The sequence below is a fragment of the Bombus bifarius genome, unplaced genomic scaffold, assembly GCF_011952205.1.
Source record: "Bombus bifarius isolate JDL3187 unplaced genomic scaffold, Bbif_JDL3187 scf7180000007992, whole genome shotgun sequence".
Lineage (NCBI taxonomy): Eukaryota > Metazoa > Arthropoda > Insecta > Hymenoptera > Apidae > Bombus > Bombus bifarius.
The window spans coordinates 3448216-3466012 of record NW_022884373.1 but is presented as its reverse complement, the minus strand read 5'-3'; the positions used below and the strand labels follow the sequence as shown (position 1 = coordinate 3466012).

The following is a 17797-nucleotide window of genomic DNA, read 5'->3' as shown; positions in this document are numbered from 1 at the left end:
ATATAACGAAATATGTCTGAATGATAGTACTATAATACGAAGTGTTATCGTCGAATGATTAAATTTTTGTGGCAGATTGTTAAATAAACATGTCTGCTAATTCAACACGATTAAAGAAAACACGATACATATACAAGAGAATGATTGAGATACAGATATAATTATAACAAATTTAATTGAAGGTAACCGAGAAATATACAACATGCGCAAGATATTAATGAAAAAATGCAGTTTAATTCATAATATCCTGTTTCCTTTCAAATATCTCATTTAATTTTCCTGCATTCTTATATACTCACCTTCAATTTCATCTTCCCTTGTGTGTCTAAACCCATTCAAAATATTTTTTTCTAAGTAATAAAAGATCAAGCAATTTGTAAATAACGTTTTTCACGTTAAATTCACATTTATTAAATTCTGATATACAAATAACAAAATAGCATATTCCAGTAACATGTATTATATCTTTGATCATAGCTTGTATATAATTATTGTAGTTCAGTACAATAATGGCATAAAGTTAAACTCATTTTGCAATTATACATGCATTCCTAAATAATAATGTGAAAAGGAAAACATGTAAATATTACACACCAATAAGAAAAATCAATACTATTTCAATCTTTCATGAATTTATCGCTACTTCATCGTGTTAAGTGACAACATAAAAATCGTAAAAAATTTGTATCTAATTACTATTAAATGTCAGCAACCTCCGATTTGCAAATTTATTAGGCAAGGTACGTTGACAAATTTTTATCATATTACTATACTGATATTGAAGATAGATGTATATGTCTCATAGTGACTAGTTAAATAAAAAATTTAAGTTGAGAATTGTATGTTATCCAGACACTGATTAAAAGCATATGAAGCAGAATAAACTGCTCTTACAAAAATAATAGTTGATATATATTTTTTTTTATATTGATTGATCCATTTAATTTACGTTTTAAATATAATATAAATATGAAATACAATCATGTAAAAATTAATGCAGTTTTATATCAATCTCATAACTCATGCTTATATATAGCTATAAGTAGCTATGAAATTAAATTCTATGTACACACAGTTGTTAAAATTTGTTTATACTGTACGTCAGTTGATTGGCAATTCATGGTAAATAACTATTCCAATATGTTATATAGTTTTCTTTGATACTGGAAAAATTAATATTATCACTAGTGAAAGATCACAACAGCACAAACGCTAAACACAAAGGTAGTATAAACATTGCACATAGTCATATAACACTAAAAAACTATGGGAATTTGCACCAGATTTTCCAAACTAACGAACCTTTCGGTCTAAGGTATTTATTGAATTTTTGATTTGCTCATTTTTCTTTATTTTTCAAACTTTTACGTATCAATCCCCAAAATGCCCTAGGTCTTAAATTATTTTTAACTGCTGTAAACCTCCATCCCATATGATCACCACAATTTCTACACGTTGCGACAGTCCAGGCGTATCTATCATGAAATAAATCCACATCTAAAGTAATTTAATGTAAAGTATGAAAGAATAGAATAAAATATATGAAGAAATAATTCTTACCCTGGAAACCATGTATAATTTATTGACGGTGGATTATCACTTAGGGCAAGGCCTTGCGCGTGATATAAAGTTACAGTTTCATGTATAATACCAGAAGGGTTACAATATGTACCCTGTGGACCTTCTTTACTCATTGGAAACATATGTGATTGTCTTCCAATGTAAGAATCGCAATTACAACAAACAAACTCTTTATCCTATAAAATATGATCTATTAATCTTAAAGATTTAAGATAATTGTATTTAGAAAGATTTAATAGAAATTGTTAATTTTATATACTTCTACTAGATATTTCATTTCTCTTTGTAGTCTTGAAATTGCGCAATCGTAATTTAATAAAACGATTCGCTCATTATCATCTAGTAACAAATTTTGGGCAACCCAGAATGATAAGTCTGATGGATCTTCTGGTATACTACTTCCTTCTGTAATCAATCAATAATTTTAAGTTAAAATGATGTACAAACAACATTAAAATTACAGGATATTGTATAAGAATCATGTATAGTACTAGTACATACTGCTTTCGATAAATTGTAAACGTTGTCGTATTTTTAACGAAAGTCTTAAAGGATCATATTGTCGGTATACCCAAGCAGGCCAAGGGGTTACTACAGCATCTAAATTTTCTACTTTTTCTTGTTTCTTAAAATCTTCCTCATTTTTCGGATGTATTCGTATATGATCTAACGAGGCTATACGTTCGTCTAAGAATGGTGGCCCAAGCGTTATTTCTGGTAAAACTTGTACACGGGCTGATATTTTATCATATCCCTACATATATAGAAGTAAATATATTAATCGTTTTTTTTTTCAGAAATACCTGATTTTACAAGCAAATTCCCTTGTTATAAGAGTCATGAATGTATAGAAGAACAAAGGAAATTTACATATATAATAAATAATTCATTAACATATATTATTACTTTGACAATTACTATATTACATATATGATGATTTATTTTAAAACTTACCTGAATTATAACTCTGAGAATCTTAAATCTTTGCCTCCCTTTAGCTTTCAAACGAAAACCTTGATCAGGATCATACATACATTCATAAATTTCAGCAGTTGTGCCTATTGGTACCATTTTATCATATCCCAAACATACAACACCTAATGTCCTGTCATTTTCAATGCAAGTTCTTATCATATCAATGGTTTGTGTATCAAATACTGTCATTGGTAATGTTTGTCCAGGAAATAACATGACAGACTGTTTCACTAATAATGGCAAGTTAACGTAAAGTCCATCATCTAATATTGTCCTCCCTCTAAGTTCTTCTAAATTATGCCCTAAATACTAATTAAATACATTTATATTATAACATTCCAAACACAACTCAAATAATATCTTTCTGTCTAAATTACATAAAAAATTAAAAACAAATATTTAATATAAATTTGGAAACATATATTGAAAATTTACAGAATGTGTTGCTGGTAATGTCAAGTCAAAAGTACTTTCAGTAGATATAGATGTTTCATCTGTATTTTCTTCTGAATGATCCTCTTCGACATTATTTTGTCTATTTTCTGGATATTCTGTAATACAAATATTTTATTCTTTTCTTGTGTTTCTTTATGTATGAAGGCATATATGTATGCATACAAAAAACTTGGTAATTTATAAGGATAATACGAGAGTATAATGATATGAAAGTATCAGAAGTAGAAAAATAACGTGTATGTAAAATTGTAAAAATTTAAGACGCATAATTTTATAAGTAATTGATAAGAAAGAATCTCTGCATTTTGGAACAATATGTGGAAATCTCACTACATAACCTGTAATTGTTTAAAGGATAATTTAATATATTTAAATGTGCGCCATGTAAAAAGATATACCTAATTCGCTGTGTGTTCCGTCATCATCTGCATTGGCATCCATGTCATCTACCTATTCCTCTGAACTTTTGAGATCTAGTAAAATTGTAAACAATCAGTACTTTTCCTCTCACAAACGTCAAACACGATAAGCCCTCTATCATCAATTTATGTATTTACATAAAATGCACTTTACAGTTTTCATGAATCAAGCATCATTTAGAATGTAAATCTATACGTTGTTTTCTTATCACTTAAGTCATATTAAATACCTTAAGTCATTTTAATTACCTTATCGGCAAAATAATTATGTTTTCAAAATACAAAATTGCTTTATTTATAAAACGTGCATTAAGTTTATCTTACATGTAAAATTTAAAGTGTTAAATATGTACTTCGTCAATTATTTCAGGGAAAATATACGATAATATTGCATATAATATTTTCTGCGCAGTAATATATTTAGTAATTCATATACAAATATATTTAAATGAATAAATTTATGCAACTACATTATGAAGTATTATTAGAAAAAATAAAAATTTGTAAAAGTTATACAAATATCATAGAAAAATATGAGAATACAATTGTAATATAAATAATTTACAAAAAAACATATTTTACAAAAAACGGTTGTCAATTTGTAAGACATTTATTATATTTTGTATAATCATTTGCTCTGAGTTATTTGTTGTGTAATCCATGGAATATAATTATACACATTGACATATACACCAGGAATATTACTAGTTGCACAACCAATACCCCATGCAACTATTCCAACAACTTGCCATTGGTTGTTACCAAATTGACATACTAATGGTGAACCACCATCACCCTAGAAGAATTTTAATCAAAATAAGTATTTCCAAGCGAATTAACAAATTAAATACTTGTTAAAAACATGAGCTAAATGATATCAATAATATTATTTAATATTTGTTACTAAAATCTGATCTTAACACGTTAATAACTTACTGTGCATGCATCTTTTCCTTGTTCCCCCCCTGCACATATGAAACTATTTTTATTCAACATAAAGGAACGTCCAAGCCTAGTTTGCCTTAAAGCATTTTCACAGATTGATTGATCAACAATTGGTACATCTACTTCTTTTGTTATACTTTGATATTTGCCATTTGTACCAAATGCATCCTTCCCCCAGCCTGACACCCAACATCTTAAAGAAAAATATGGAGCATATAAAGTTATTATGATTAAATAAAACTCAATATTAAATATAGATTTTCTGCATACCTTGTAGAAGCTGCAGGTATTCCTGTAGGAAGACATGCAGTGTTTATATTAGGACTGCTTGAAATTGGAACAGTACTATTTAAAGTTATTACTGCTACATCATTTTGAAGATTAGCAGAATTGAATTGAGAGTGTATAGATATTTGTTTAATTGAATATTCTTGATATGGATAAGTCTCACTGGTGGACTGTTCATCCCATTCTCCTAGTCTCACTTTAAGTCCACCATTTCTATAGAAAAGTATATTTATTTTTATTTGAAATATTAAATTTCTTTTATTGAAAAATAATATATAAAAGACACAAAAGGGAATAAAAATACCAATATTTTTTGGAATTAAAATAAAGTATAAATTACGTGTAAGATGCTACTTTGTGGGCGACAGTTAACACATGGTTTGGAGTAATAAGTACACCCGAACCAACATAAACGTCGTTAGTCGTTAAAAGTGCAGCTTGCCAGGGATATGCTCCGTAACTGGCTTGACCTTGAGGATGTGCAGACACTGGAATTTTTCTGACACCGCAACTAGAGTCGACCAAGTTTCCCGAAGAAGGCGAGCAACAACACACTTGGCCAGCGGGACAATTCGAATTCTAAAAATTAAAATTAAGACGATGTATTTTTTGAGAAAATGACATCTCTAATCATTAAACTATTAAATACATTACTCATACATACTCCATTAACAATTCGAATATCGATTCCCGTATTGGAATATGGGCAGTTGTCCTTTGGAACACAGCACGAATAACCTGTGTCACTGTAAGCTTAAATATAAAATTTAATAACTTATAACCGAATATTTAACTTAAATACATTTTTTCTACAGTAAAATATAATTTCTCTAGAAATTTTAAAATTCACATTCAGAAATAAATTCAAAAGCGACCAAAATCATGTTTCGGTAATATTTTATCGATAGAAATAGAATACATCTTATTTTTAGCAAATATTTTATGTTTGAAAATATAGTTAATACACCATCCTTTATTTAGAAAAGTTTTACGGAACAATAATGCAATCGGAATTAGATTTCAAAGAAATTTCCAGTCTTCAAAAACTGAAGTATTTTTCTGAAAGCGAGAAGGGCCAAAAAAGATTTAAATTCCTCAAGTTTGTTTAAAATTCTTCTTATACTCATACTTGATGACACAACTGCATTACTGCCAAAAGTAATCGTATCCTGTGCCAGAGCACAGTCCCTTAGAATGCCCGTAACGAAGAAAACTGCAAATAGTATATAAGACATAATTGAATGTTGCAAAATAATTTCCTGTACTTTACAAGAGCGCGCAGAGTTGAAAAAGAACAAGATTTCAAACTGGCGAGCCTCCGTTGATTTATATACAACCAGGATACCTTGCAACGCATTTTGCAGAAGCATATTAACTCGTACATTCTTTCGGAACGAAAATAATGTGCGACCTTTCACAGATAGTGGAGTCCTTTGCGCGTAAATTGCTAAATAATTTGGCGTAAATTACTTCCGATCATGATTATGTCTTCATTTATGTATGACACAGATGTTGTAATGTTATTCAATTTTTATACGTAGTAAAATGTTCGAAGTGGAACGAAAAGCAAGGTTAGACATGCTCTGAAATAAAGAAGGTCAATAATTACGGGTTCCCGGTGCCCGGTAGTAATGTCATGAGTCACATCATAATTATACTGTTTTTTTGCCTCAGTTTCCTTCTTTTTATATTTTGATGTCAACAATATTTTAAATGTGCTACAAATTGCCATAAGGAATTGTCAACTATGAATCACATATGACTAACAAGCATATTTCCCTTTTTATAACGTTAAATCGTGATAATTACAGTTATTTTAATAGCGACACCCTTTTTGAAGGATAGAATATTTCAATAAGTTAAATATGTCCTTGCAGTTAACTCGTGGTTAATCAGATCAGAAACGATAAGATACTTGAATTATTTTAAAAATGAAATGTTCCAATGACTCAATAAACTATTTTCATAATACGAGAGTAATTTTAGGATGGGGCATATCTAAATGAGGAATATTAATTGTAATAATGAGAGAAACTCGAAAGAAACATCTTTATGAATGATAGTAATACAAATGATAAATCTTGCATCGGTCGCTTTATTTATACATCAAGTTGCTACATTTCGAAAGTAGTATTCTCACAATTTGTTATCGGTTCTCTCTCTCTCTCTCTATCTTTCGCTCTCTCGCTCTCTCACTCTCTTGTTTATTTCTTTCTCAAAGCGTAGAACACTTAAAATGTTATTGCTCGCCTAGTTGTCAATTCAGCGAGATACTAAACACGTCTGAACTAACACGAGGACGTAAATATACGAAGATTGTTTGACATTGCGTAAACTAAAAACAAAAATTTCGAAAAATTCACAGTGAAAATCGCCTCTGGTGTTTCAGTCAATGAATCGTATTACGTATTACCAGAGGAAAAGGTTACTTTTCAATGTAAATTCGTAGAAACTATCTAATATGGTCGTGGTATAGAATGGTGCAAAAAGTATTAAGAAATATTTGCAATGCTTTTATGCGAAAAATCTTCTCGTAAAACGAAATTTGTTCGAGGCCCACTTTTTGCACCGTCTGATCCTCCCGTTATGTCTATAAAATGCAGTAAAAAAAGCTGCTTTTTTTTGCTTCACAGACAGAACTTTAAGTTTCCTGGGACAAGATCAAGACCAGATAAGATCAAGACTTAAACTTTAAACATATTTAAAAATTGATATAAAATCAGAATTAATAGCTTCCTAACTAAGTTGGTACTTGACGGACAATGCCTAAGAGGTAGTATCAATTTTTTCTCATTATATTTGCACTGGTTATAGTACGATCAGTTTTTCCGACCTCCACGTCTCTTCATAGAAGATGTACATTGAGGACAGTACCATTTTCCTTTTGGAGGTGCAGTGATACCCACACATGGATAGTGAAACCATTCAAAAGGACACTATAAAAAGATAACGAGAAAAAATAAATGTTTAATAAATATAAATATTCTTACTTGACTCATACGGAAATATATATAAGGAAAAAAGGTTAGCTTACATCTGAATTGTCACAGGCAACCATATCCCCATAAGATACTTGGTTACATATACAATATCTTGGTTCATTTGGATCATAAGTCCAATCTGGATTATCTGAATCTACAACTTGTGTATTTGTAGTTATAACTGGAGGTGATACAGGTTGCTGAACAGAGGCAGCAACTACACTCGAACTTGGGACAGCAGTTACTTTTCTAAAATGAGTAATAATATTCATTCAAAGCAAACACGCGAAAATTTTCACAAAGGGTACAGAGGTCTTCTAGCAGATGCATACTTTTTATGCTTTTTAGTTGTTTCTTGCTGTATAGCTGCAATGGCAGTCTGAGCAGCGCCAGCTAATTCTCTACTAAATTCGGCTGCATGTACACCTCCAGTGTTAATGGCTTCATAACTAGCTTTTAAGCTGGCAGTACGTCTGCCGTGTTGCATTTGTTGCGTCGCAGCAATTGCTTGTGATGCTGCAGCTGCTATAGCATTTCCACCAGCTCCTATGTGACCGAGATTATAACTCACAGAACCAACAGAATTCGCGATTGCTGTAGGAGTAGATGGCACGCTAGTAGCGGCGATAATTGGTCCTGAATTTGCAGAAGCTGGTCGCGATTCAGGAAGACTTGGAGAAATTTTTTCTATAGCTAAGCGTTTTTCTATTGATGTAGAAGATGCATTTGAATCTCTCCTTTTTTCTGCTCGAGCTATAAAAATTTTTATTAGTCTAAAGTATTTTTCATATTGAATAAAATTTAATTGAAGCAAGGGAATACTTACAATGACTATGATTGTCTCGTGACCTACTGGATGTTGTAAAGCTATATCGATTCTCTTTTTGACTACTATTCGTAGGTGGTTGATCTAGCTCCAATGACCTTTTCTCCAGTATTTCTGTGATACCTTTATTATCTGCTTCCAGCTCCATTTTAAATTTGTGCAATTCCTGGTCTAATCTTCTCAAATATCTATCTACTAAGTCATACATCTGATTAGCTAAATGCACCTTCTCATCTGCATCCTCTAAAGTTTTATAATATTCTCTTCTAATAGCTTCATATTCTGCTTCCTTTTCACTAGGTTTCATCTTTTTTGCATTTGCAAAAAAAATCTTTACTTTTTTTTCTAAACTATCCATTGAATCTGCAATAATTGAACAATTATTAATATGATTCATAAATAATAAATATAGTCCATAATAATGTGTACATACTCTGTACACCTAAGTCCATTTCTCTCATTTCTGTGAACCGGTCTCTTAATTCTTGTGGTAGGTGCTCGATCACTGGAACCGCAAAAGAAGAAGGTTAACATAACCAAACAAAACCAACATAAAAAAGATTAATTACTTAAGAATAAATGACATTTATCTAATTAATATAATAATTACAATGTTCGCATTCTATTCACAGGAAATATTACAAGTTACAGTTTAACTCCAAAATATATTAGGTAGAGTAGAGAAGCTATACACTATTTAGAAAACATACAACTAACCTTAAACTTACAAAGAATGGTATATCAATAAATTGCTCATATAATGAGGTATTTAACTCGATAATAAAATAAAAGCCAGCATTTAAATGATTACATGTGATAATACAATATCTACTAAAATATTCGCTTTAAGAAACGCTTCTGATGTTTGTGCGAGAGAGTATATTTGGAAAGATTAGTAACTTTCTTCAGAAGCTGGGTAAGCAGAGCATGCCTCGTTTTTACGTACTTTCAACATAATCTTCCAAGTAAAGCATCCTTTTCTGCTGGCGCTTCGTTACCTGGTGCTTAATTTACAATTATTTACAATTTACTAAAGGGGAGTGCTTGCCGCCGTGACAAAATCAACGAAAATTGTAGCACTCGATCAGAAGCGTGTTTACGGCGGCCAAATCCCTTGTTGTACCCACATTTTCACGCTAGTTCTGTAAATGATGCGAATCTATGGACGATTCGTACGAAATATCGTAGAAAAAATGTCATTTTCGCGAATATAAATGGTCCAGTAATTAGTGCATTCTTAAAAGTGTTATTTATTTCGGAATTATTACTGGCCAGTTATCTATTCCTTGTAATCCGCCATCTTAACGTAACTTTCAGGGGTGACTTTACATGGTTCTGTGCCCCGTGCGAAATATTTTACATTCTTATTTTTTAGTCAAATATTTCTATCAATTCAGACATTAATATTTTATCAATATTTTATTAATATTTTATATATTTATCAAATAAATATTATCATTACATTTATTTCATTTCTTAAATCTTATATCTCTAACTCTTAATAATATATACTTATTAGTTGCATAATGGATATAAATGTATTCTGTATGTATTGCACACATAATATATGATATGTAAAAAGATCTGTTATTTCTTAAATCCATATGATATAAAATTTAATCAATCTTATATCTATAAGATTAAAACCCTAGGCAGGGATTCGTTCTCGAATCTATAAAAATTTGAAGTACTTCTGATAAAAATCAAGGATTTAAAGCAGAATAAGAATATTTAAAAATAAAACATTGTTTTATAAATATGTTGCAGACGATTGTGTAGTATTAAGGATTAAAGAAAGTTAGGATTCTTTCTCTTGGTCTTTATTAACAATATTCCCTGCATATTGATCGACGTATTATAAGATCTTTTTATACTAAAAGAAAGGTGCGTTGAACTTTTCCTTCGTAAAATGATACGGCGCAGTCCGACGAGAATCGACTTACGACTAGACGATCTGCAAGAATATGAGGCGATGAGGAAAGCTCTCGAAGCTAAGAAAGAATCAGAAAGACCATCTACAACATTCAATCCTCCCCCCTGGGGTGGTAAAATCCCGCAAAGTGAAATTCAAGAACGCATCGGTTATATGCCGCAACAAGCTCAAACTACACATTGTCGGCCAAATTTATAGCTTTTTATATAATACTTATGTATTCTGGATTATATTATTTTTTATGTTTGTTCCAATATTACCATGTAATTGACTGTAGTCCATCATGAAATAAAATAAATCCATTGAAATTCAGTTTCCAAAGTGTTTATTGTAATATTACTAAAATATACATGGCAGCGTTTTCTTTTATAACGTATAACAGTTGAAGGAGGTAGTAACAATAGAACATCGACAGTTGTTTTAAGATCTATGACACAGAGGTTCAACAATACAATGTGTAATATTATGATATCGCCATTTAAGTCATTAACAAATACATATGTTTGTTTACCTAGTTTAATTAAAGCAAGATGATTGAGCGTTTAGTAGAAATAGATTATTGCTGTCTGAAATGTCTCGTGTACAAAAGGTAATTACATGTTAGCGATTCTATTGTTATTCCTATCACAAGAGGATACCGATCAACATACACGATGAATAATAAAATGCACTGATTTAGCATGTATATTATGAAATTTACAAATAAAATGTATTGCTATATAGAACAAGAATTATTTGAAATGCAATATTGTCGTATTTATTGTTCTCCTCGAAACAAGCTCTTTTCACCCTCTGAACCAGCAGAAAACTAAAAATATTCCCGACATTATTCTATGGGAAAATTTCAATTCCATTATTAATTAGCTCGCTTATCCCCTAAGGGTGATAAAAAAGAGCGTCCTCGATGATTTTTTATCACGACTACGTTCTCTATGAATTATAAACCTTTGTTGAAGTATAAGTATTTGGGTATATCTCTGCTTTTACAATTCTTCTTCAAAAGTTCGTAATTTTCAGGCTCCCAGCGTTCCAAATCACAAGATTTAATTGAGCTATGAAATATATACAAAGTATACATAAAAATTATGTATGTTTACACAAAATATGTATTGGTTATTATTTATATATGTTAATTTTTGGGTCAATATATAAATATTCAGCGCAAAAAGTGGTAAACATTGATTGATTTTCAATGTAGAAGAATTGTATTGTTCGTTTGATAAAATATATATGTATAAAATTTATAAAAGCTCACCAGTTTTGAGGGAATAACGCACATGCCGTAGGAACCATAAACGTCAGACTGAAATATTAATGAGTATTTTTTTTTCTATGAACGTCCAACCTTTAAACCACTGTAGTCGACTAATAATGTTACAGTAATCTAAAATTTAAAAAATATATGTTTAAAAAATACTTACAAACAACCGACCAACATAACTTGTATAGGTGCGTGCAAAAATTTGATCTTCTGCATCCAAGCATATTTTTCTAGTCTTTCCATCATGGGTGGTAGAATCACTGAACCATATAAATTTGTGTTTCATTAAGTTAGCACGCGTTTGATCTCGTGCTCTACATTTTATACTTACACATGCCAGGTGCACACATAACAATTCTCGAGATGACTACTTGGCTGATACCTTTAACTGCGGCGAACTGAAATGGATCATGTATTTACTTCTCTTCAGTGGTACACTTTATTCTATAACGAACGTCGAATGCAACCTACTTTTGACTTGGTCAACTTATTGCCATTCTCGTCACTGATGTCGATTCCATTAGTGATTTCGTTCTGCCGCATCAGGGGAATATTCACGCAATTTGCAGCTGCCACGGCAGCGAACGGCACGTAGCGCTAAATAGTTAAACTTCCAAATATTATACTTAATCAAATAATTAAAAGGATAGCTTTGTGACACAGAATCATTTTGAAGTCAATTTGTTACGAAAGTATTAATTTGAGTTTTCAGGAATTAAACATTTTACCGCCATAAGGGTGCTTGCCCGTTTTGCCCAAAAGGACTTGAATCCTATAGCCGTTATCATGGCCGCTGAGGTAGCACTGACGTATGCCAGTCCTAATTGAGACACGGTCGTAGGACTGTTGGCATTTCTGTTCGTATAGTTAACGAACGCGTTGAACGACTGGTTCACCCATTGCCAAAAAACCACAGCTGTGGTTGTTCTGCAACAATTGTTGTGAATGAACAGTCTTTTTCGTATAAAATGCTTATATAAAATAAATTCTACAAAGTCAACAAAATAGTTACATCTTTCAATCGAAAATCAAGGATATTTCTGCTACTTGGAATTAAATCTATTACAAAAAACGATTAATTAGTATTTTCGTAAAATTAATCTCAAGAGCCATATTAATACAGAATTTTTCCATATTCCATTGTTTCATTTTTAGAAAATTATCTTTGAAAACAAATTGCTATTGAATGAATTTTTAAATTTCTTGCGTTTCGAGAATGTTATCTTGTTTACAGTGGCATAGTTTAAGGTGGACAATATGCAAAGAGACAATTTACTTGTAAAACTGAAGCATAGCACCAGTGATAAGCATTCCGCCTGGCACTTGAAAGGACATTCTACCGAAGACATTCTGCAGGTCACCGGTGTCGGGATGAAAGGCTGACTCGTAAAGCTTCTTAGCATAGATGATTTGCTCCCGGGTTGTACCAGCTGGCTCCTTCCCAAGTCTAAGGGATAAACAGACTATTGATTTTTCGTAGACTCAAAAACAGCGAGTTATAAGGATACGTGAAAATTTATGTTAAAAATTCTGATAATAGCTACATGTATCGAAAAATTTGCAAGAAATACAAATGAAGGAATAGTATCACTCTAAACAATTAGATAGAGCGTGTTTAAGGAACGATTCAGAAAGATGACAGAGAAATTTCTTCAAGTTACAGGAAATATGCACATTCACATGAAATATTCTTTCTGAAATCTTAATTTAGATTAAAATTATTGAAAATATGTTCCTAACTATGTATTTTCCTCCCTAGTATTTCACTTTTTAAAATGTTCAAATATTATTTTCTTTTTTGGTACAATTATCGATAAATTTTTTGTCTGAAAATCTACAATTTTGTACACAGGCTTGATTTATTGTCTTCTTTTCCCCCAAAAAGATTATTTTACTAGTTTTACAATCGGCTAATACATTACACAATTGACCAACTGACACTATCAATTCATGAAGAAAAGGAATGTAAAGATACCGTGGAGAATATTTGCAATGCCTGCAGTGACCGATAGGTTTTTATTTCCTTTTTTCTTCAATATGATACGTAATAGAATGTAAATCTTTCGATCACCTGCTACGGGATTAAAATAAAAATCTGATTCGATGCAAGATCCTTATGACTTCCGTTTCCCATAAAATCGTTCTTTCATCCGTGCCATGGTTACTTATATTATATAAATTACATGTACGTAATCACCTGCATCGTAATCCTTCATTAGAGAAATCGAGCAAAACATGCAAGGAAAGATGGTCGAATTGCATCTGAAAAACTATTGTTGCGTTTTATTCCTTACATAGCGTATGTTTTAATTTATTTTATACACTAGAAGTACGATTGAGAAAATTCATGCAATTAAACTGGACTATGAAATAAAATACACACTCGTATATGGGGTTGAAAAAGGCTGTTAAAATTCCACGGAGAGAAAAGGGAATGCGGAGGCGTGAAAGGAGTTTCAAGGTCAGCTCTCTATATTTAAAGTTTAAATAGAATGCTATATTTATAGAACGACAATCGCTTTTAATTCTTTCCAATTATTTTCTTGAACAATTAAGTTATAGATTAAAATGACTCTATTTGCTTTTTATAAATATACTATGAGAATTTAAAATGGATATATTTTAAACATAAAAGATACTTAGTGAAATATTTTTAATTATAATAACTGTGATTGTTAATGCGATCTTTATTTATAAGTAACGATTTTGTTAGAACATAATTATATCGTTTTATCCTTGAAATACTTAACATAGTAAACTGCATTTATCGATAACGCTCGTTATGCAATAATGTTTCTTCGAGCACGATAAAGACGCCATGAAAAGACGCGATTCTTGTATCACATACTTCAAATCACATTCTGTCAATCATAAAACAAGATTAATGTCAAGAAAATATTTTTTATAAGAGTTTTTACAAAGTAATATCGAATAATTTAATATCTTCTTGTTCGACTGATAACGAGCAAGTAATACAATATAATATAATATGTAGAAACATATTTCGCTATTATTACAACTCACACACTTTTATTGTTTAATTATTATTACCTTAGAAAAATATAAATAACATTGAAGTGTCCTTAATTGTCGTACCCACTTCATCATACATAATATATTAAAATTTCTGATATATAAATTAAAATGTGTATTAATCTACGTAAACGTTTTGCGCTCATACGTAACAAATCATTTGTTTTCTATAAGTTTTACGTTTATGTAATAGTCCAATAGATTGGCTAGTGGCCAAGCAAAACTAAACCGATTGCTCATACTCACTTATAGTCTTCGCATAGTTTCTTTGCTGCTAGCAACTGGGAATCACCAACGGTACAAGTGCGGAAATCAGTTTGCCACAAGAAATGCTTCCATCTGCCTACGAAGGTGCTAAGATCCCATAGAGGTTGGTCGACGTCCAGTCTCTCCTCCCCCATCTTTGAGGGTACTGCGATCTCAATCTTTGTCAATAAACGTGAAATGCAATCTATTAAACTGACATTTAAAGCATATTTTAGCAAACGATATCAAAAAGCAGAAAGGACCGGTTGAAACGAAGAAGTTGATGAAGTCCGTTAATATAGTATGTATAGAGACAGGTTTACCAATGACTTATGGTCATTGTGTAATATGTAGAAATATTGTTATTATGTATTTACAAAATATTCACGGTGAACTCTAGAATCGTTGTTTACCGAATGGTGTACTTTCAAGTTAACTGTTTCGTGGGTAGGTTGTGAATTGTTTGTTTTTGAGAATATGTTAAATTTATGAAACATTCGGTCTAGAGATTAGAAGACATTTTATCGTCTTACTCTTCCACTGATAAGAATATACTTTAAATTTCGAATTTGTAGTAATTCGTTATGTTGGCAAAAGTAGGTAGAGGAAACTCAAATAAGTTAAAATTATATGTGAAATAATATCGAATATAATATTACGAATATAATAAAAATAAAAGATATAATTCGTACACAGTGCAACCAATGCATTAGTAAGATCACTTTGTCGTTGCTTTGTAAATACAAATTTTATCTATAGTGTTATCTAACGAAATAACAAGGACGCACAAAAACCACTGAATGTTAATATCGTACCGAGATTGTCACATTAAATGTTTTATGCTTTAATGGTATATGGTGCAAAACGTTCGAAAGATCGTTTGCAAACAGAGAAGGCGTACGTATCGATTATTTGACACTGTGACACCGAACATACCATTCAATGTACGAGCGAGAATCTAAAAGGCAAACGCAGACTATATGAATTATAATAGAAAATTAACAGACAATGCCAAATTCGATCCATCAATCGATATATTATTGTTAAGTATGTAAGACACCCGGTTTCAGTCGGTAAAGTTCGATAGCCGAACTTGCATGCGCGTATCCTTATCTTCGCGGGCCCTGCGTCCACGAAAATACGGTATACGGCGTACGGCATAACCTAAGTCACTACGTACAGTGTAACGTGTATTGATCATACGTAGTTTAGTATGTAAGTCTAGGGATGTGTTTGTTTTGTCTCCCATATTCAGGCTATATTTTATCGTCTTTCATTTGTATGACGTCATGGCAAGATACTTGCGTGTTTGCATTTTCGAATGTTCTCGAGCAGGGTATCTCGGTTCTGGTCAATTATCGACCATTCTCGACAAGACAGGCTGGCAGTTGAAGAACAACCCACTTTCTGTTTAAATACAGGCACATTTTCATTCAAGAACGACGTAGCAAAATAGCCGAATGTTCGTGTGTATTTTCACCTTCGGCCGCACTATGTCAAACTACACGTGCACGACCGCATATTATGTAACGCATATAAGTGGCAGCCAATTTTTTGTTCGCTTACCCGTGAAAACGTATGTCACTTCCAGAGAGCCTGTTCTGTTCTGCTGTCTACCGTAACACCGCGCACGCCAGCTGATTGGTACCCTACACCAGCGCCAGCTACCTTGCTACGCCCCTGCGCTTGTCCCTTCCCGGACACCGCTGTCTTTATTATTGTTATTATCATCGTACCATTCGCTCCGTTTGAATGATTCTTCCTTTTCTTCCTCATGGGTCGTTGTCTGTCTATCTTTATTGAATATTGAAAGGATCGATAATTTCTAACAATTCTCCTTTTTTAGTTTTTGTTGCTTGCTTCAACATTAGAATCTACTGTTTTAATACAAGTAACAGCCTACCTTATAAGATCAAATTTTTACATAAAATTTGATTAAGCTGATTTTTGATATAGACTATGTTCAAATTATTTTGACATTTTTGGATATAATGTGTAAATAAAATTCGATTAATGTATATGTTATATATAATATTAATTAATCTGCTTTTCACAAATTATTTAATAATGACACGATAAATAATTTTATATTAATAACAAGAAATAAGATATTACAATTGAATTCGAAGGTGACGTAATCATCTGCCAATTTATTCCAGGCTGCTTGCCGATATGGCAACAACAATAAAATCGAAGCTTACTTTTTTCAGTTATTTTGAATGCAATAACTGTACTTCGCAGAATTTAATTTCCGTTGACACACATACAAAAGAGGAGGAACGCTTTATAAATGTACATTATAAATTATAATACATATATGTATGTCCATACAATCGTTCTTGATGTACATATAATTTAAATATTATTGCATTCTATACTGTGTTTCTTATGTAAAACGGGCATGTTTTCAAAATATTAATTTATATTTAAATAAATTTTGCGAATTTGCACTTGAATTCACGTGCATATTGAAAGTGTAAAAGTTATGTTATAACTGTGATAGAATTGATGTTATAATTTCGGGTAGTATCACTATGTTTCCACATTTATTACGTTAAATAATGATTCGTGAATGTGTATGTTAATTGCAATCGTTTACCTCAATTTAGTCAACTACCTTTAAATGTTATTTGACTAATTACTTTGCATTTAATATAATGTCTCTTAAAAGCTGTTTCATTATTTCGTTAACTATTTTGTTTTTCTAGCTAGGTATATTTTAACAACATGGAAGTTTCAAGATTAATATAAGCTCATAAATGCCAAAATGAAAGAACATGCAGATCCATATCTTTTGTGGGTAGCGTGTTTCTTGTAGACGTAATTAAATTTTGGAATCTACCAGATGTGAAA

General features: G+C 31.4%; 5 protein-coding genes and 1 long non-coding RNA gene across 14 annotated transcripts; 2 read left to right on the top strand and 4 right to left on the bottom strand.

Moving 5' to 3' along the window:
- Nucleotides 1–395: 395 nt before the first annotated feature.
- On the bottom strand, nt 396–3627 carry LOC117205707 (protein cereblon). Of its 2 annotated transcripts, none has more exons than XM_033444401.1 (7): nt 3411–3625; nt 2992–3107; nt 2536–2865; nt 2083–2335; nt 1841–1986; nt 1561–1757; nt 396–1475 (listed from the first exon to the last, which is right to left on the bottom strand). In XM_033444401.1, exons 1-7 carry the CDS (start codon nt 3451–3453, stop codon nt 1340–1342), a joined length of 1221 nt encoding a protein of 406 aa, XP_033300292.1. In that variant the 5' UTR covers nt 3454–3625; the 3' UTR covers nt 396–1339. The 2 variants fall into 2 exon arrangements, with proteins under 2 accessions (XP_033300292.1, XP_033300293.1); XM_033444402.1 differs by having other exon boundaries at nt 1396–1497; nt 3411–3627.
- A 398-nt stretch (nt 3628–4025) lies between these two features.
- LOC117205591 (phenoloxidase-activating factor 2-like) lies at nt 4026–6523 on the bottom strand. 2 transcript variants are annotated; one of them, XM_033444165.1, is made up of 7 exons: nt 6010–6523; nt 5794–5877; nt 5329–5417; nt 5005–5243; nt 4647–4877; nt 4368–4569; nt 4026–4227 (listed from the first exon to the last, which is right to left on the bottom strand). In XM_033444165.1, exons 1-7 carry the CDS (start codon nt 6032–6034, stop codon nt 4060–4062), a joined length of 1038 nt encoding a protein of 345 aa, XP_033300056.1. In that variant the 5' UTR covers nt 6035–6523; the 3' UTR covers nt 4026–4059. The 2 variants fall into 2 exon arrangements, with proteins under 2 accessions (XP_033300056.1, XP_033300054.1); XM_033444163.1 differs by having other exon boundaries at nt 5794–6522.
- A 216-nt stretch (nt 6524–6739) lies between these two features.
- Nucleotides 6740–9685, bottom strand: LOC117205590 (inhibitor of growth protein 3). Of its 3 annotated transcripts, none has more exons than XM_033444160.1 (6): nt 9418–9685; nt 8905–8976; nt 8472–8834; nt 7978–8398; nt 7699–7894; nt 6740–7600 (listed from the first exon to the last, which is right to left on the bottom strand). In XM_033444160.1, exons 1-6 carry the CDS (start codon nt 9443–9445, stop codon nt 7484–7486), a joined length of 1197 nt encoding a protein of 398 aa, XP_033300051.1. In that variant the 5' UTR covers nt 9446–9685; the 3' UTR covers nt 6740–7483. The 3 variants fall into 3 exon arrangements, with proteins under 3 accessions (XP_033300051.1, XP_033300052.1, XP_033300053.1); XM_033444161.1 differs by having other exon boundaries at nt 9189–9596; XM_033444162.1 differs by lacking the exon at nt 9418–9685 and adding an exon at nt 9082–9100.
- LOC117205594 lies at nt 7298–9532 on the top strand. Its single transcript, XR_004487259.1, has 3 exons — nt 7298–7437; nt 7516–7949; nt 9104–9532. It is a non-coding gene; the product is annotated as an uncharacterized LOC117205594 (long non-coding RNA).
- Nucleotides 9686–10238: 553 nt separating the features above from the next.
- On the top strand, nt 10239–10716 carry LOC117205593 (anaphase-promoting complex subunit CDC26-like). Its single transcript, XM_033444171.1, has one exon. It carries the CDS (start codon nt 10381–10383, stop codon nt 10600–10602), a length of 222 nt encoding a protein of 73 aa, XP_033300062.1. The 5' UTR covers nt 10239–10380; the 3' UTR covers nt 10603–10716.
- A 358-nt stretch (nt 10717–11074) lies between these two features.
- On the bottom strand, nt 11075–16663 carry LOC117205592 (sideroflexin-2). Of its 5 annotated transcripts, XM_033444169.1 has the most exons (10): nt 16511–16642; nt 16250–16351; nt 14945–15123; nt 12942–13112; nt 12394–12592; nt 12137–12262; nt 11997–12063; nt 11826–11925; nt 11660–11707; nt 11075–11456 (listed from the first exon to the last, which is right to left on the bottom strand). In XM_033444169.1, the coding sequence occupies exons 3-10, from the start codon at nt 15097–15099 to the stop codon at nt 11342–11344; spliced, it is 981 nt and encodes a 326-aa protein (XP_033300060.1). In that variant the 5' UTR covers nt 15100–15123; nt 16250–16351; nt 16511–16642; the 3' UTR covers nt 11075–11341. The 5 variants fall into 5 exon arrangements, with proteins under 5 accessions (XP_033300060.1, XP_033300058.1, XP_033300059.1 ...); XM_033444167.1 differs by lacking the exon at nt 16250–16351 and having other exon boundaries at nt 16511–16663; XM_033444168.1 differs by lacking the exon at nt 16511–16642 and having other exon boundaries at nt 16250–16482.
- Nucleotides 16664–17797: the final 1134 nt, after the last annotated feature.